The sequence below is a fragment of the Mixophyes fleayi genome, chromosome 4 (genome assembly GCF_038048845.1).
Source record: "Mixophyes fleayi isolate aMixFle1 chromosome 4, aMixFle1.hap1, whole genome shotgun sequence".
Lineage (NCBI taxonomy): Eukaryota > Metazoa > Chordata > Amphibia > Anura > Limnodynastidae > Mixophyes > Mixophyes fleayi.
The window spans coordinates 216,415,930-216,434,211 of record NC_134405.1 but is presented as its reverse complement, the minus strand read 5'-3'; the positions used below and the strand labels follow the sequence as shown (position 1 = coordinate 216,434,211).

Sequence of the window (18,282 nt, the reverse complement as noted above, 5' to 3'; positions counted from 1 at the left end):
TTTCCTATAAAGAAGCCTTTCAAATGTATCCCTTAATGCAATTGGCTAGTCCTCCTGAACGCAGCAGTAACAATCATGTGTACTTTATTCAAGGCTGGGGTAAAACTTGAAATAGCAGACCCCAATAGCAAAATTTTAAAGCGACTTCATGAAATCACACTAAAAATGTAACTAATGTTGTGGAAAAGCAAATCCTTATTGAGCCTCAGTTCTAATTAGAGATGGGCGGGTCCGGTTCTCCGAGAACCGAACCCACCCGAACTTTGGGTATCCGAGTACCGAGCTGAGCAGCTCGGTACTCTCCCGCCCATTCCGAATCCAAATCGAGGCCGAACGTCATTGTGACGTCGTCGGATCTCGGGACTCGGTTCTCGCGATACTTCAACTTTATAAATACACGCCTCCACAGCAATCCATCGCCATTTGACAGAGGGAGAGAGCAGGGTGTAGTCATAGGCTAATTAGAGCAGGGACAGAGAATACCATATTGTTCTTGCAATTGCTCTAACCAAAATCGCTAGTGCAGAGAGGAGGATAGAGGTTTATTATTTTTTCTTCATATTTGGCACTCCCCAGCGCTTTTGGGGTGTCCCCCATAATTGTGCATTAATATTTCTGGCTGTCAAAAGTCATATCTGTCAGCATTATCTACTAAATAATTTGTAGCACACCTCAGTGTTTTTGGGGTGTCCTCCCTAATTGTGCATTAATATTTCTGGCTGTCAAAAGTCATATCTGTCAGCAGTATCTACTCAATAATTTTTAGCACTCCTCAGTGTTTTTGGGGTGTCCTCCCTAATTGTGCATTAATATTTCTGGCTGTCAAAAGTCATATCTGTCAGCAGTATCTACTCAATAATTTGTAGCACTCCTCAGTGTTTTTGGGGTGTCCTCCCTAATTGTGCATTAATATTTCTGGCTGTCAAAAGTCATATCTGTCAGCAGTATCTACTCAATAATTTTTAGCACTCCTCAGTGTTTTTGGGGTGTCCTCCCTAATTGTGCATTAATATTTCTGGCTGTCAAAAGTCATATCTGTCAGCAGTATCTACTCAATAATTTGTAGCACTCCTCAGTGTTTTTGGGGTGTCCTCCCTAATTGTGCATTAATATTTCTGGCTGTCAAAAGTCATATCTGTCAGCAGTATCTACTCAATAATTTGTAGCACTCCTCAGTGTTTTTGGGGTGTCCTCCCTAATTGTGCATTAATATTTCTGGCTGTCAAAAGTCATATCTGTCAGCAGTATCTACTCAATAATTTGTAGCACTCCTCAGTGTTTTTGGGGTGTCCTCCCTAATTGTGCATTAATATTTCTGGCTGTCAAAAGTCATATCTGTCAGCAGTATCTACTCAATAATTTGTAGCACTCCTCAATGTTTTTGGGGTGTCCTCCCTAATTGTGCATTAATATTTCTGGCTGTCAAAAGTCATATCTGTCAGCAGTATCTACTCAATAATTTGTAGCACTCCTCAGTGTTTTTGGGGTGTCCTCCCTAATTGTGCATTAATATTTCTGGCTGTCAAAAGTCATATCTGTCAGCAGTATCTACTCAATAATTTGTAGCACTCCTCAGTGTTTTTGGGGTGTCCTCCCTAATTGTGCATTAATATTTCTGGCTGTCAAAAGTCATATCTGTCAGCAGTATCTACTCAATAATTTGTAGCACTCCTCAGTGTTTTTGGGGTGTCCTCCCTAATTGTGCATTAATATTTCTGGCTGTCAAAAGTCATATCTGTCAGCAGTATCTACTCAATAATTTGTAGCACTCCTCAGTGTTTTTGGGGTGTCCTCCCTAATTGTGCATTAATATTTCTGGCTGTCAAAAGTCATATCTGTCAGCAGTATCTACTCAATAATTTGTAGCACTCCTCAGTGTTTTTGGGGTGTCCTCCCTAATTGTGCATTAATATTTCTGGCTGTCAAAAGTCATATCTGTCAGCAGTATCTACTCAATAATTTGTAGCACTCCTCAGTGTTTTTGGGGTGTCCTCCCTAATTGTGCATTAATATTTCTGGCTGTCAAAAGTCATATCTGTCAGCAGTATCTACTCAATAATTTGTAGCACTCCTCAGTGTTTTTGGGGTGTCCTCCCTAATTGTGCATTAATATTTCTGGCTGTCAAAAGTCATATCTGTCAGCAGTATCTACTCAATAATTTTTAGCACTCCTCAGTGGTTTGCGCTCAGAATGGATTCAAAGCAGTCCACATATGATCTAAATGAGCAACCAGGTTCTGTCACCAGTCCTGATGTTAGTGTTCCCAGTACGTCATCTGGCCAAGGCGATGTCAAACAACAGAGTGTTTTCAAATTAGTGCAAAAAACAAAAACCAAAAAAAAATTTACTGTATTGAAGCGAAAAAGAAGTGTAACTGAGCAAAAGTTAAGTGACGATAAAAAAAAAATTGCAAGCATGCCATTCTACACACGCAGTGGCAAAGAGAGAATGAGGCCTTCACCTTTGGCTATTAGTGGCAGATCCCAAAAAGTTACCCAGGCTACAATTGGTGCACAACTACTGTTACGCGTCAAAGCTGAGCTGCAAGATACCAGTGAGGCATTACAGGAGAATATTTGCTCTGATTCACAAATGACAACAATCCCTGTGGAGAGTCCATCCAACAGTGGGATGTCTAATCGTGAGCATTCTGCTGATGTGTGCCTTAATAGCCCGAGTGTAGCCGGTGATACCCAAATTGAGGATGCCACTTTGGAATTAGAAGAGGATGAGGGGGAGATTTGTGTAGGCGACGAGGGCGCTAATGAGGATGTTGATGAGGATGAGGTTGTTTGTGTAAGTCCTGCACCAGTGGCAGCAGTTCTGGCACGTGACAAGAAAAAGGCCATTGTCATGCCTGGGCATAAAACAAAAAAATCCACTTCTTATGTGTGGAATTATTTCTACCCAAATCCAGACAACAATTGTATAGCCATTTGTAGTGTATGTGAAGCCACAGTCAGTCGAGGGAGGGACCTTAACCATCTTGGAACCTCGTCTATGTTACGCCATTTAACGAGAGTTCATGGCAAAGTGTTGGGAAAAGCTGAAAGTTCTTCCCAAAAGAATACAAGCACTCCCTCATCAGCTAAGACCCTCCGCTCACCGACATACCGACGGCTACAAAATACACCCACCACACCATCCTCATCAATATCCTCAGTAGCGCTCGGAGTTAGCCCGGCATCCCACTTAAGGCTGGATGACTCCGGCACTATTATTGATTCCTCTGAAGAAAGCGTTAGTCCTGCTGCTGCTGTTGCTGCTGCTGGGGGTGAATCGTCATCCCAGAGGCAGGTGAATAAAATGAGCAGTCCTACATTTCAGCAATTAACTGTGAAACAATCATTTGCGAGGGGAAGCAAATATGACAGCAGTCACCCAGTCGCCAAGCGAATCACAGACGCCATGGCTGCAATGTTAGTGTTAGATCTGCGTCCAATCTCCACAATAAACGCAGCTGGTTTTTCACAGTTAATTGAGGTTTTGTGTCCGCGTTACAGAATTCCATCGCGACACCATTTCTCCCGTAAAGCTATTCCACAACTATACCAAAAAGTGTGTAAAAATGTAGAGATTGCGCTGAAAAATGCCATTCTGCCCACTGTTCACTTAACCACAGATATGTGGACAAGTGGAAGTGGCCAAACCAAAGACTATATGACTGTGACAGCCCACTGGGTTGGTCATTCACCTTCACCAGCAGGAACAGCAGCAGCATGTACACCACTACGTAACATTTGTCACAGGCAGGCCACTCTTTGTATCACCGGCTTCACTAACAGGCATACGGCTGACAATTTGTTACGCAAACTGAGAGATGTGATTGATGCATGGCTTATACCACTCGGACTCTCCCCAGGGTATGTCATTTCAGATAACGCCAACAATATAGTGCGAGCATTACAGCTGGGTGATTTCCAACATATTCCCTGTTTTGCTCACACCATCAACTTGGTGGTGCAGAGCTTCCTACGAAATAACCGTGAGGTGCAGGAGATGCTTTCGGTGGCCCGTAAAATTTCAGGCCATTTCAGGCATTCAGCCACAGCATGTAGGAGATTACAGCAGCTCCAAGAGCAGTTTAACTTGCCCTGCCACCAACTTAAGCAAGAGGTGGTAACTCGGTGGAATTCCACCCTGTACATGCTTCAGAGGATGGAGGAACAGCGCAAAGCCATCCAAGCATATTGCACAAGTCATGACATTGGGAAAGGAGGGGGGATGTATTTCACTCTTGCACAGTGGGGAATCCTTTCAGTGCTGTGCAAGGTGCTGAAACCATTTGAAGTTGTGACATGTGAGGTCAGTGCAGACTCTGCTAGTTTGAGCCAAGTCATTCCTTTAATTAGACTATTGGAAAAGCAGCTTGAGAAAATGAAGGAGGAGCTGAAAGCAAGCAATTCAGCAAAGTATGTTGGCCTTGTCGATCAAGTACTTAATTCGCTTCACAATGATCCTCGAGTTATTAAGATCTTGAACTCGGATCAGTACGTTTTGGCCACTGTGCTTGATCCAAGGTTTAAAACCTACATTGAGTCTTTACTTGTAAATGAGCGAGATGTGAACTTTTGCAAGGAGCTATTGCTCAGCAAGTTGGCCGCTGAACTGGGCCTCGGCTTGACGACGTGTCCTCCTTCACTTTCTCAAGCTGTTGCTCGTAAAAAATTAAATTTCCAAAAAAGAAGCAGGGAAGACACAGGGGGCAGACGAGAACAATTTAACATCTGGGCTGGTTTGAAGGATTTTTCAAAAAAAAGTGTCACTTTGCCCATAAGTCCATCCAATATGAGTATAAACATGCAAAGGATGGTGGAGGATTACTTTCAAGAGGTAGTTGATATGGAAATGTCAGACAGTCCCTTTCCTTACTGGGAAGAAAAGCAAGCCATTTGGAAACCCATGTACAAACTTGCTTTGCAATACCTAAGCTGCCCACCCTCCAGTGTGTACTCTGAACGAGTGTTCAGCACAGCAGGGAACTTAGTCAGTGATCGCCGTAGAAGGTTACTTCCCAAAAATGTGGAGAAAATGATGTTTATAAAAATGAACTACATCTTCCACGAGGAAGGCCTTCACCATCCAAGACATCCAAGCACTGACTGTTCTCTAATGGCGGATTCAAGCGGCGATGAATTGATAGTCTGTGATGATGACGTACACACTGATGAGGGTGAGGATGAAGCTGAAGATGATGCCGATAACATCTTTTTAAAACTTTCTATGTAAGTGTAGGGTGCAATCTACCCCCAAAGAGGAAAGGGACTTGTGGCATTTCCATATCACATACCATCTTGAAAGGCTGCTGTTAGGGCAATTTATCCTTAAGGGTAGGGTGTCATAGACAGAGTGACCCTAAACTGGCTTTGTCCATTTTTCATAATATTGTACAGTCTATAATGGCTGAATTTTTTAGTATTTTATACAAGTGGAGGGGGGCCTAGAGAGACAGAAACCAAACTGGCTTTCTCCATGTCAATTAATATTGTACAGTCTATAATGGCTGAATTTTTTGGTATTTTATACAAGTGGAGGGGGGCCTAGAGAGACAGAGTGACCCCAAACTGTCTTTCTCCATGTCAATTAATATTGTACAGTCTATAATGGCTGAATTTTTTAGTATTTTATACAAGTGGAGGGGGGGCTAGAGAGACAGAAACCAAACTGGCTTTCTCCATGTCAATTAATATTGTACAGTCTATAATGGCTGAATTTTTTGGTATTTTATACAAGTGGAGGGGGGCCTAGAGAGACAGAGTGACCCCAAACTGTCTTTCTCCATGTCAATTAATATTGTACAGTCTATAATGGCTGAATTTTTTAGTATTTTATACAAGTGGAGGGGGGCCTAGAGAGACAGAAACCAAACTGGCTTTCTCCATGTCAATTAATATTGTACAGTCTATAATGGCTGAATTTTTTGCTATTTTATACAAGTGGAGGGGGGCCTTGAGAGACAGAAAGCAAACTGGCTTTTTCCATTTCTTTACATATTTAACTATAAGTGTAGGGTGTAATATACATTCAAAGACGATGGCTGCATTGCCAATATGCATAGATGGAGAGGAAGACAATCTGTTTTGTGTGTAGAATAGGCCTACCAACGAAGAATTAAACTGTTTTTTTGGATGATTTATTACCTCAACAATTAGATTACTTGTCTCTAAAACAGTTGGAGCACTAAATTGGGTTAATTTAGGCCCAAAAACATGGATTTTCCCAAAAAATAGCAAAACAAAACCAAACAAAACCAAAACCAAAACCAAAACACGCAATGGCGGTTTTGCAAAACCAAAACCAAAACCAAAACACGACGGTAATCCAGATCCAAAACCGAATCCAAAACCAAAACACGGGGGTCAGTGACCATCTCTAGTTCTAATACAGGTTTCAAATAAATAAGTGTATTTATATAAAGAACATTACATTGTTATTGACTTGTAACTTACATTGTTAATAACATTCAGTAAAACGTCAGTTAAAAAAATCAAATAGGAGTACCAAATATACATGATATTGATAGGTATGGTCTTACCAGTCCATCAACTGGAAGAGTAAGACCAAAACAGCTAAAATACTAATATAACAGCTACATTTCAGTTCACATTTTTACTCTCAAAATGTCAACTGACAGTACATAAGCAAATGTCAAATAGTAGGAGTAAATTGTCATGCATTGAAAGATTGCAGACATCAGATGGCCAAAATGAAAGAACATAATGTTTACATGAATATTCAAGATACAATTCGCTTAATGGCAACTTCCCCAATATTAAATTAAAAGAAATTACCTGGTTTTTGCTCCTTCAAGATACAACTGATTCTTCCTTTCTTCTAAGTCAGGTTTTTCTTCTGCAGCAAGAATAGTTAACAGTTGATGCTCTAAACCTATTGGTGTGATCATGAAATTGATCAGTGTCACCTATAATTATAAGAAAATACTATTTTAATGCATATTAATAGATTACTAATCTTCATTTAGGCTTTGCTTATCCTGTTCACTGTAGCACAATAAATTTACCATGCTAATATACTAGTAGTAAGGAATAAACATGCCAAGGTGTCATGTGTAATACACAGTAAGTAATACACAGTAAGAATATTTAGAAAAAAATACAATGGGGGATCGTGATGCAATAAGTACAGTACAGGTTGTAGTTGTATTGTGTGTTGATACAGCGTTTATTTTAAAATGGACTGTGTGGCAGAATATGGTGCCACCTTTGCCAGTTGTGCAGCAGAAGGAACAAGTTTAGAACACATAACAAAAAAACACAGAAAGTGACACTTTCACTTGCTGATTTGATAGACATTCTTCTTCCAAGCATAAGACAGCCAGAAGTCCTATTAACCAAGTATAACGGGTTTATTATAAAAAAATATGTGATATCGTAGTCTTCTCGTTTAGGTTTTACTGTTAGGACAATACCCATTGAAATGAAGAGAACCCTATAACTGCTTCACAAGGCTTTCACCTATAGCAGCCCACCTTCTTGTTGAAGAAGCTATACTTGTGATATTTTATGGTTATAGATAGACAGAACAGGGTTGGAGGCAATGGAAAAACTAAATTCTACCTGATGGAATGATATCTATTAGAGGTGAGAGCAGAGTCAAATAAACTATCCGAGGTCAGAGGCTGGTAGAGTATAGAAGCAGGGTCCAGTAAACTATGGCTCTTAACCTAAGAATCAACAGTACCTGTGGATAGACTCTGGCCTGTTGTTTAAGAGACCAGGAGAAGAGTATACAATTTGTTTCAGCAATGCTGGTTGTAGTCACTTATCAACCAGTACTGCAGCGCTTGCCTGAAAGATGACAGCCATCATTGCTATACAGTACCTACCACCAATTGTATTACACCACCTTTGAGAAGGGGTCATGGGACTTCAATACTGAGGTTTCTGTAGGTACTTTTTAGGAAAGATTTCCTTCAACTTGCCAACATGGAGGTTCTTCACTGAAACCCATGACCTTTCTTCGGGTCTGTATCGCCTCCAGTGGACCAGACAATGGACCTATCTTTGAACCATTTTAGAGTCCAAAAGTTTCTCAGCCAGAAATTCTGTGTGACTCTCCTCAATGACTGGAGATGGTTTGTGTGATGATCTGGATCAAAACTCTTAAGAATTATTAACCAGTTTGAAAAAAGAACTAAGAGAGTAAGATCCAACTGGTAGCAGACCAATATAAGTTTTCTCGCAGGTCGGAACTTTTTTCAAACATTCTTGTGACATAGCAGAGGTCCCTTTAATACCTGTAGCATCTGAATCCTTGGGTTTTGGATAGAAAAAGACTGAGAAATTCTAGATGATGTGTTCTAGTGTAAATGGCGAATGAAGAATTTAAGATTTTGCTCCAGTGTATAGCATACTCTCTCTGTTTGCCCATCCACTTGTGGGTGATAATCAGAAGAGAACCTTAAATTAAAAGCCAGTATTGCGCAAAATTATAACCAAAAGCGTGCAACAAACTGTGAAACTCTATTTGGCATGATGCTGGACCGAACCCCATGCAGTTTAAAACTATCCTGAATAAAAAAAACAGGGCCAGGGCTGTTATGCAAGATCAGAGAGAGGAATAAAATGAGTAATTTTACTAAACCAGTCTACCACTACCCAAATGGTGTTAAACCTTTTAGATGGGGTAGGTCCAAAATAAAATTAATTTTAAAGTGAGATCATGGTTTGTCAGGAATGGGAAGAGGCATTAGAGGTCCAATGGTCACATGTCTGACAAGCCACCATGGAATCGTTAGAATCCTTTTTATTTGAGGGCCAACAGATTGAGCGAGACAAAATACGAATGTTCATGGAAATACCAGTTCGACCTGAAATTTTACTTTAATGTACTTCCATGACGGCAAACTGCCTAAGCCTCTTGGGTACAATTAATAAATTAGATCTCATTTCAGCAGGAGCTCGACTTTGAACTGTATGCAATTGTGATGACAGATCCTTAGTAAGAACTACAAAGTTAGCAGATGGAATTATGAAAGTCCAGGGGTGCAAGTTACGGATGTTGCTGCAATATCCTGGAGGGGTTTTCACTTTCAGATTCTTCGAGCCTGACCTGTAAATTAGAGTGAAGTTGAACTTTGAGAAAATGAGTGACTAACAATCACTTAGTGCTTTCATTGTATCAAAGATTTTTATGATTAGTGTACACTGTGATGATAAACTTGCCCCCTTCCAGAAAATGTCTTCAGTCCTTGAATATCCCATTTGATGGCCAAAAGCTCTCAATTGCCCACATCGTAATTTTTTTCTGCAGAAGAAAATTTTCATAAAAAGTTTATTTTTTTATCCTCAAGATTCACTATTGATAAGATAGATCCTGCTCCTACATCAGAGACATCAATCTTAATTTACAAAAGGCAAATCTAGATTAGCATGGCACAGTACAGGTGCAAGACAGAATGCTCTTTTAAGAGCTAAAAAAATTCTGAGGCCTCCATAGATCTGCCCTCTTCCTAGTCATGGCAGTGAAAAGAGTGGCTATGAAAGAGAAAGAATGGATGACTCTCTACTAATAGTTAGCAAAGGCAATACATTTTTGAAAGGCCTTTGAATTAGTAGGCTTTACCCAGTCCTATATGGATTTAACCTTGGTTAAATCCATTGAGAAATCCTGTGCAGAAATGATATACAGTACTTCAAGAAGATTACTTATTTAGTTTAGCGAATAAATTATTCTTTCAGAATTTCTGAAGAACAAGACACACATGCTCATGATATTGGTTCAAGGTCGAAGAATACATGAAAATATTGTCTAGATAGATAACAACAAATCTTCCTAAGAAATTCCTCATGAAGTTGTTAATGAGGTCTTGAAACACTGCTGACACGCTACTCAAACCAAACGGCATAACCAAATACTCCTAATGGCTCATGTGGCTACTAAAGGCCATCTACCATCATTGTCATGTATAGGTACCAAGTATTTGGCCCCTCTCAAATCAGTTTTAGTAAACATGGTTTCAGTTGAATAATTTTAGAGATAAATGGAAAGAGAATACATATTTTGGACTGTGATCTTGTTCAAACTCCTATAATCTATGCTAGGCTGAATACCATCATCGTTTTTAGACCAAAATAATAATTATTCCCGCAGTGGTGACTTAGAGTGCTCAATGAAGCCTTTTTTTTATATTTTCAGTGATGAAGTCTTCGACTCCCTTGAGTTCTGAAGTAGATTGTATAACAACAAACACCGGGTTTGGCTCCTGGAATCAAATCAATTGCACAGTCATAGGGTCTATGTGTTGACAAAGAATCTGATGCCTTTTTTCAAGTCTAGTTCTAGCAGTATGGTTAAGAATCATATAGAGAAAGTGAGGCAGAAGACAAGGAACTCTCACCCCAGCAGATAATCTGCCCTGCTGTCCAAACAATAAGTGGTTGTTCAATAACAAATGAGGAGCCCAAACATTATAGGATAACTTGGTAACAGAATGACATAAAAAATAACCTCTGGATTTGCACATCAAGTAGACAAGGTGACAGGTGCTGTTTCTGTTTAATAAGATCTCCCAAAAATGCCATCCAGATCAGAATTAGAAATAGGACTCTCCAATGCCAAAGTAGACAACTTGAATACTGGTTAAGCTGCCAGCAGTCCCACTATCCACAAGGGCTGAAAATGTTTAAGAGTGTCACGAACTAGGTAGTTGGAAGGCCTTACTGCTGGTATTAGCGCTGCTACGTAAGGAGGCGCGGAGTCTAGCCACGCCGCAGGTTTTCACCAGGGAACCCCACAAAGAGTTTTGGACTTAGCCGCTGAGACGTGTCGGTCGAGGTTCTCCCAGGTAGCTACCAGCCAGGTAACGTGAACAAATGTAGTGAACAGTCCGAGGTCAAATCCGTGCAGGCAACGAAGTACAGAGGAGTCAGGCAGGAGAATAGTCAGGAAGCCGAGGGTCAGAACCAGGAGATCAAAACAGGAACCAGGAAGAATCCGAGAGAGTAGTCAAGCAGGCAAAGGTCAGAATCCGGGAGATGCAGGCAGGAGATATAGGTAATAAGCAGGGGAGCCTAGAGACAAACTATTAGACTATATACTCTGGCACCCTAGTGATGCCAGAGTCTGGTTTAAATAGTGGCGCCAGCCTTACCATTGGTGGAGTGGATGTCGGCGGTCAGCTGGTCTGACCTCCGACAGGAAACGCTGCTTAGCCTCTCCGTTGCCTAGCAACGGGATGCGATGTTCGGGTGCATGCGCCCGAACTTCCTGTAGGGCCGGAAGTGACGTCCCGTTGCCTAGCAACGGGACGAGTGGCAACTGAGAAGGCGTCCATCCCGGCACCAAGTAAGAGTGGGACGGCGCCTGACAAAGAGTAGATTATAGCTTTACTTAGAACTGAGGGAGTTAAGAGCAGTGTTTTCCTGTTGACCTAGGAGAACCTCCCTATTTTTCCTAAATTCTGGCATTTCTCAGCTTATTGAGACAATTTCATACCAAATGCCCTTGTTTCCATAGTATAAACATAGCCCAAAATATCGACTTCTTGATTTTTCTTCAGAAGTAAGCTGAGAGGTTCCAATTTGCATGGTCTCAGGGATGTCCTGAGGTGACTGAGACACAGTGGCAAAAAACCCTTGTGGCTCAATCTTTATCATGACGCCTCTCTTTGCAAAGTCTACCAATTTTAAGAGATAATCACATAAGATGTTTCAATATTTCAGGAACAGGTGTATTGAATTAAAGCATTTGTGATCTGCTTAGATAAGCCAACACAAAATTACTCCTCAGGGTCGGATCATTCCATGTGCTAGAAGACCAACTACAAAAATCAGTACAATATTCTTCAGCTGACCTGCGGCCTTGGTTTAAAGATGGTAGATATGATTCTACCAAAGCCACTCAGGGTCATCATAGAAGGACTACTGCTGCAAAGAACAAGTCATAGAATAAGTCAACAGTAAGGAGAGCAGGGCATTTTGTGTCAAGACATAATGCCCACATCTGAGAGTGCACTTTCAAAAGAAAAATTGAAATGTACCAGGCTGCTGCTCAAAACCTCATGAGTTTGTTTTAAAGTTTGAAATACAGCTTGCACCTTTCCTGAAGTTCTGATACGTTTTGTGATTGTCAGTAAATAAGTCTAGGAAATTGATTTTAGGTTTAGCAGCTTAAGTAGGCCGGGAAACTTCTTCTGAAAACTTTTGAATGGTCAGATTCTGCACAAGACTGGGCAGTCCAATCTCCATAGGGGTCAGATCCGTCATTATCATCTTAATTTATTTATATGGCGCCACAGAATCTGCAGCGCTGCATAATCAAGAAAAATAAACAGAAAAAATGCAGATAAGTAAGGAACAAGAGATCCAATGGCATAGGCAGGAGGTAATGTTAGGACAATACATGTTGAGGTGATGAGACCCCAGAACCATTTCATGAGTAGCCCCTTTTCATGTTGTGCACAATATGCTTGTGAATGAACTATTGCCCCCAGGATTTGACTTGAAGTAGGCGCTTGTTATCTCTGGGTATACAGGGTTAAAGATGGACAGAACATGGTTGGAGGCAATAGGAATAAGAGAAGCGATACTTGACGGAATAGTATATATTAGAGGTCGAATAAAGTCCAATAAACTATCTGAGGTCGTGGGAAGTTAGCATACAGAAAAAGAGTCTAGTAAACAATCCAAGATCAGGGGCAGAAGGTTCAATTCACAGTCCTGGTCACAACAGACCGGCACACACTAACCAAAGGTTCAGCATAATAGGTCAGAACAAACTATTGTCACCACAGCTGTACAGGAGAGGAAACCTATTAAAATCTGGAGGGCCAATGAGGTGAGGTCTGGAAGACAAACCTCCTGATCAAATATTACCTAAGGAATGTGCCTCTTAACCTAAGAATCAGCAGCACTTGTGAATAGACTCTGGCCTGTTGTTTAAGAGACCAGGAGAGGAATATAAACATCCACTTCAGCATTGATGGCTGCAGTCACTTAGCAACCAGTAGCACAAATTGACAGAAAAACGCTAGCCAACTTTGCTTAGTAATGGCCAAAAGTGTGTCAATGGCTGTTGCTGATCATAATTGTTACTAATGCTCAGTTGTGTTGGAAAAATCATGACCTCAAGTGACGAGACTGTACATATTTTGTGGTTATGTAATGTAGCTATTAACAGTATATTTTAGCAGTACAGTATACTCACAAATAAATGCATGTAGTCCAGAGACAAAGATGTAGCAGAATTGTGTGTCAAATGTGTGGGTGGGTTAAGGGCATGGCCAAGTTATTGAACAATATTAAGTTACATTATGGTGTGTTACTTAAAATAGTTTGCAAGACTGACAATTGTCTTGAAGTCATTGCTTCTGATTAAAGTGCCTGTGTTGCTGCTCCAGTCTTCCAGACCCCACTCTGCTCTCAGAAGAGCAGAATGGGGTGAGTGGAACAGAATATATTTAATCAGCACCATATTGTAGTCCAGGGCTGTTATTTAAATATATATAAAAAATATTTGATCCACTGCCACCGGTTTTACCCTCTCACATTACCAGCAAGAACCTAAGAGTCATTGAATTCCACTGCTGATAAAAGGATATCTTTACTCTTTATAAAGAGGATTTTTTTCTCACTACAACATCCGTCAGTCAGGATATTCATTCTTTTCAGATGTACATACACATGATTTGCTGGAGCAGCTTTGCAATAGAGCTAAACTATCTATGGAAAATTGTAAGATTTTTATGTGCTTCCGTTTAATATGATCTTTTTAATGGCACATGAACATTTAGTAGGATTATTCTCAAGTAATTAAATGATTTAAGTATTTATATACATATTATTATCACACTCTCAAACAATAACACAGAGACATATGTTCCCATACAAGACAAAATATCTTTACTCTTTGGTAAATGATCATGTTTTCACTGTAATGTCTGCTAATTGAAGAAACTAGCTGTGAATAAAGAATACTGGCTCTAAAATCTAATTGGAAAAAAATCAGTCACATCTTGTCTGTGCTGCTGCACAGCTGCATTATTTTGACATCCACATAAATACAAGAATAATACTATTAGAATTGGGAAAACAATTCCACAGTCCAATTATAACTTCACAGTACTTCATTCATTATCCCCAATGTATTTGCATTTCTTCCAATTTTACTAATTCCTATAATTTCCTTGTTCAGTGGATAGCAGGAGGAAAACATACTTTGACAGACACTTCAGGAAGGTAATGAGGATTTCGGAGGCGGGTGGTCATATAGAGTTTAAAATCCCTGCTGTAATGAATAACAGCCTCCCCAAGACGGATATATTCCACTCCATTCTGTTTAAACGTCTCTCTCAGCAGTACAGGCTCCAAGATTGGATCAAGCTCTTCTGTGATATTTTCTATTAGGACGGGCGTCCCAAACTAAGAAAATAAAAAAGACATTTTAAGAGGAGAAATGTTTTTTTTTTTCAATCACACCAGGCACATAAACAAAGAATCACTGAATTAATTCAGGGAAATGCTGTCAGCCATAATGTGATCTGGTATATGTGTTACAGCCTAGATACCTTGGGAATCTGAGTGACAGATTCGTTAAACAAATACGAAATTGCAGAGCTTTATGTTATTTATTTATTTTATTTCAATCCTGGAACATTTCTATTTTGTATGCCAGTAGCATCTAGTATAAAAAAAGAGAATATACTCTATAATAAAATAGGTGATATAACTATATTGAATATGTGCAGAGAGCTGCTAGCTGTCAAAGTGCTTAATATGAGAGATTTGTCAGCTGTTTGCTTTATCGATTCCCCTTGAACAGAATGTCGCTGGTGGCCTTTGCTTTATTTCTGTAGAGGTCATGTGGTGTAAAAGCACCAAAATAAACTCTTGCTGCAGGAGTAATGTTAATGAGCCTAAGGTCACAGCAATCAGATACAGCAGTGTACTAATGCAATATATGAATAAAAGAAAAAGAAAACCAAGGTATAATGGACAACACAGATTTTTTTTTCTAATATAAGACAACACAGATAAAAACTACTGGTAATTCTGAACTGCTAAACGTATTACTGATTAATATACTCAGTCACAAGCAGCAGGCAAAGTTCCATCAATTGTATGCGACAATTGGAACTTTATTTTTTATTTTGGCAGTGGCACTATTTTCATACCTCCAGATGCAGGCCACGCCCCAATTACTTCATATTCCACCCCAATGATATTATACACACTTCTTGCCATATTCCCATGCTGTGATACTGGGAGAGGTATGTTAATTTGCATGAATTAGATTGTCATGAAGGCAGGAAGATACAAATTTCTGTTACAGTGACTTATTGTCAAATATTAAAAAAACAAATAAGTAAATTTATATAATAAGTTTATTATTATAAATGTATCTCTAAATATTTCCATCAAACAAATACAAAGGGGAAATAAGTTAAATTGTTTTTTGTTTTTTTTTAAATTTAATTTTTATTGGGTTTTACTCACATATACAGGTTATAAATACACAACCAACAAATTGGCATGGTATGTTATTGACACTGAAAAAATTACATTCTGGCACCAGTCCAAAAATGTACTCAGAAATCTGTAAAAGAGTTATGCCAAACTATACACACACCTGCTAATAACCATATAACCAATAACACACAGACAAAGGGAAAGGAGGGAAGGGGGGAACCACATTGGGGGGGGAAGGGTCAAGCAAAATCCTCATTCAAAAATTTCAGTTTAGTTTAGAGCTCTGTCAACCTAGTAGGTTATGCATCTGCCGAGCACACCACAAGCCCAAGTGGTCCACTCAACCAAGCCAACCCACTGGTAAATTGTTTTTATTATGCCCAACTAACTAGAGATGAATAATGAGCATGACTGACAAATGAATTGAGTTAATTGTTATGGAATATGTTGGACAACATCAGAAATATCTCATTTTCAAAAAATAGAAACTAGAAGATTAAAGACAAACTAGTGAAACATACATTATGACTGATTCATATAAACTATACCTTCTGCTTAAAATTAACTAAAGAAAAAGGTGGTAACGTGACCTATGCACAGTGGCAAAGTGGTTAGCACTTCTGCCTTACAGCACTGGGGTCATGAGTTCAATTCCCAACCATGGCCTTATCTGTGTGGAGTTTGTATGTTCTCCCCGTGTTTGCGTGGGTTTCCTCTGGGTGCTCCGGTTTCCTCCCACACTCCAAAAACATACTAGTAGGTTAATTGGCTGCTATCAAAATTGACCCTAGTCTCTCTCTGTCTGTCTGTCTGTGTGTGTGTGTATGTTAGGGAATTTAGACTGTAAGCTCCAATGGGGTAGGGACTGATGTGAGTGAGTTCTCTGTACAGCGCTGCGGAATCAGTGGCGCTATATAAATAAATGGTGATGATGATACTATAAGCAGCAGTGGAGTTCCATACATTTTCTCACCTCCTCCAACTTACTGAAGCTCCCTTTGACATTCAGGACAATGCTGCTGTCATAGAAAACAAAAGGAAGCGCATGATTGGTTAACAATGTTGGCTCCTTCATATTGGGTATTATAAAATCAGTCACAAACTGGTCATAGAGGGAGCTTCAGGAAGCTGGAGGAGGTGATAAATGGATTGCTTCATATACATGGGAGCCCGAACAAAATGTTGCTGTGGTTGCCACAAATATTTAGTTACATACATGTCTAACTTATTTTATCAATTTCAAATACAGTTGGCCCTTCTTCCTCCTAGACCCTCTTTTAGCCTATGTTGGCCAATCACTAGCAAAAGTAGTGACTGACATTTAACACAGCGGTAGCACACATTAAGCAATTGCAGAATGCATATAATTGTACAATCTATGATCATTTTGGGGAACATTAACAAATGCTATATTAATAAATAGATTAGATGACTAGGGAACTCAAAATCATAAAGTGGGTCAACAGGATATATTCTTGTATTTCACTATTCAGGGCTAGGTTAAATAATGGTGTGTGTATATATCTCAGGTACAGTGTAGTAAAGTGAGGAGATATTGTTAGCAAAAAATTGTATATAGGAATTGACTCAGTCATAGATAATTCTGAAATAATGGATACTCCGGCTATTTATTAAACTGGAAAAAAACATTTTAGTGAAAGTGTGAAAAGTGCATCGTGAATAAAAGCATAAAGTATTTTTCCTCATAGTAAGTTATACCCCAAGTGTAAAGCCTTTTCCTGCAATACAATATAATTTCCCCCAATTTAAAATTTCAGAGGAAAACGCCATGTAAAGTAATAGCGTTAGTAAAAATAATTATTTTATGTTTTATCCTGGCTTGAAGATGCATAATATTTAGTGTAATAAAGAAATGTATTTTTTGAGTGGACTATGATATCTATCTCAGTGAAAACATAATGGAGCATAAAACAAATAAGCCTATAACCCTTATTGGAAAAAGGCACAGGATTACCATGGCAAACAATCAAATCACCAGGGAATATTATGGCAATCCTGTGCCTCTTTTGGAAAGTTGGAACAAAGTACTAATTTAAAGTATTACAAACTAGCGACATAGTTCAAAAAAATAATGTTGGTAAGAATATCATCAAAAAACACCTTAGAGCTTTAAAAATATGCCCTTTAAACACAAAGGTTGAAGTAGAAATTTAGATGTGGAGGTATAGAAAATGAAAGCAAATACAATTTAATAGTTTTACAATGAAGTCAGTAGGAGAAATGGCGAAATGGCATACTACCATATACCAACCCACTTCCACCACTGTATTGTATTCAATGTACAGTATAGTATTATAGGCATGTTAGAAAGTATACCATTGAATCAAGACCTATTCATTGATTCATTCACAGCCATAGCAGCCAATGTTATGGGGCCCAGTGAATTAGGGGCCTGACACAGACATGTAATTAACATTTGCTGATGTTATTTTAATAATTAAAACCTGCTGACTACCACCAAACATTGCGCTTATTCCTAACTGATAGCGGAATTCTCTCTCTCAATTTATGTGGGCTCAGCACGTCAGATGCAATCATGTTCAGCCATACCCAAAGTCTTTTTATTGGCTAAGGCAATACAAAGCCTTTGTACAAAATTTTGCTGTGATCCACATAATTTGGCACCAGGGCCTGTTAAAAGCCATGGAGGAATTTGTTTCGGTTGCAGCATTTGTTCTCCAAATAAATATTTACAACAACTACCACACCATTAAAACATTTTTTTTATTAAAAATATTTCATGGAAATACTAGTTATTGTGTACAATATACACCCCCTCTAATACCGACTGAGTAACCATGATGATATCCATATTGTTTCTGCTACAATTTA

At 39.3% G+C, this 18,282-nt stretch overlaps 1 protein-coding gene across 1 annotated transcript in view; it reads right to left on the bottom strand.

Annotated features, from left to right (window-relative positions):
• The window catches only part of LOC142150794 (dynein axonemal heavy chain 3-like), a 947,133-nt gene that overhangs the window by 150,162 nt on the left and 778,689 nt on the right, over window positions 1-18,282 (bottom strand). Inside the window, 2 exon segments of the mRNA XM_075205980.1 lie at window positions 6,793-6,923; window positions 14,179-14,382. Coding sequence (XP_075062081.1) covers window positions 6,793-6,923; window positions 14,179-14,382 — 335 coding nt within the window.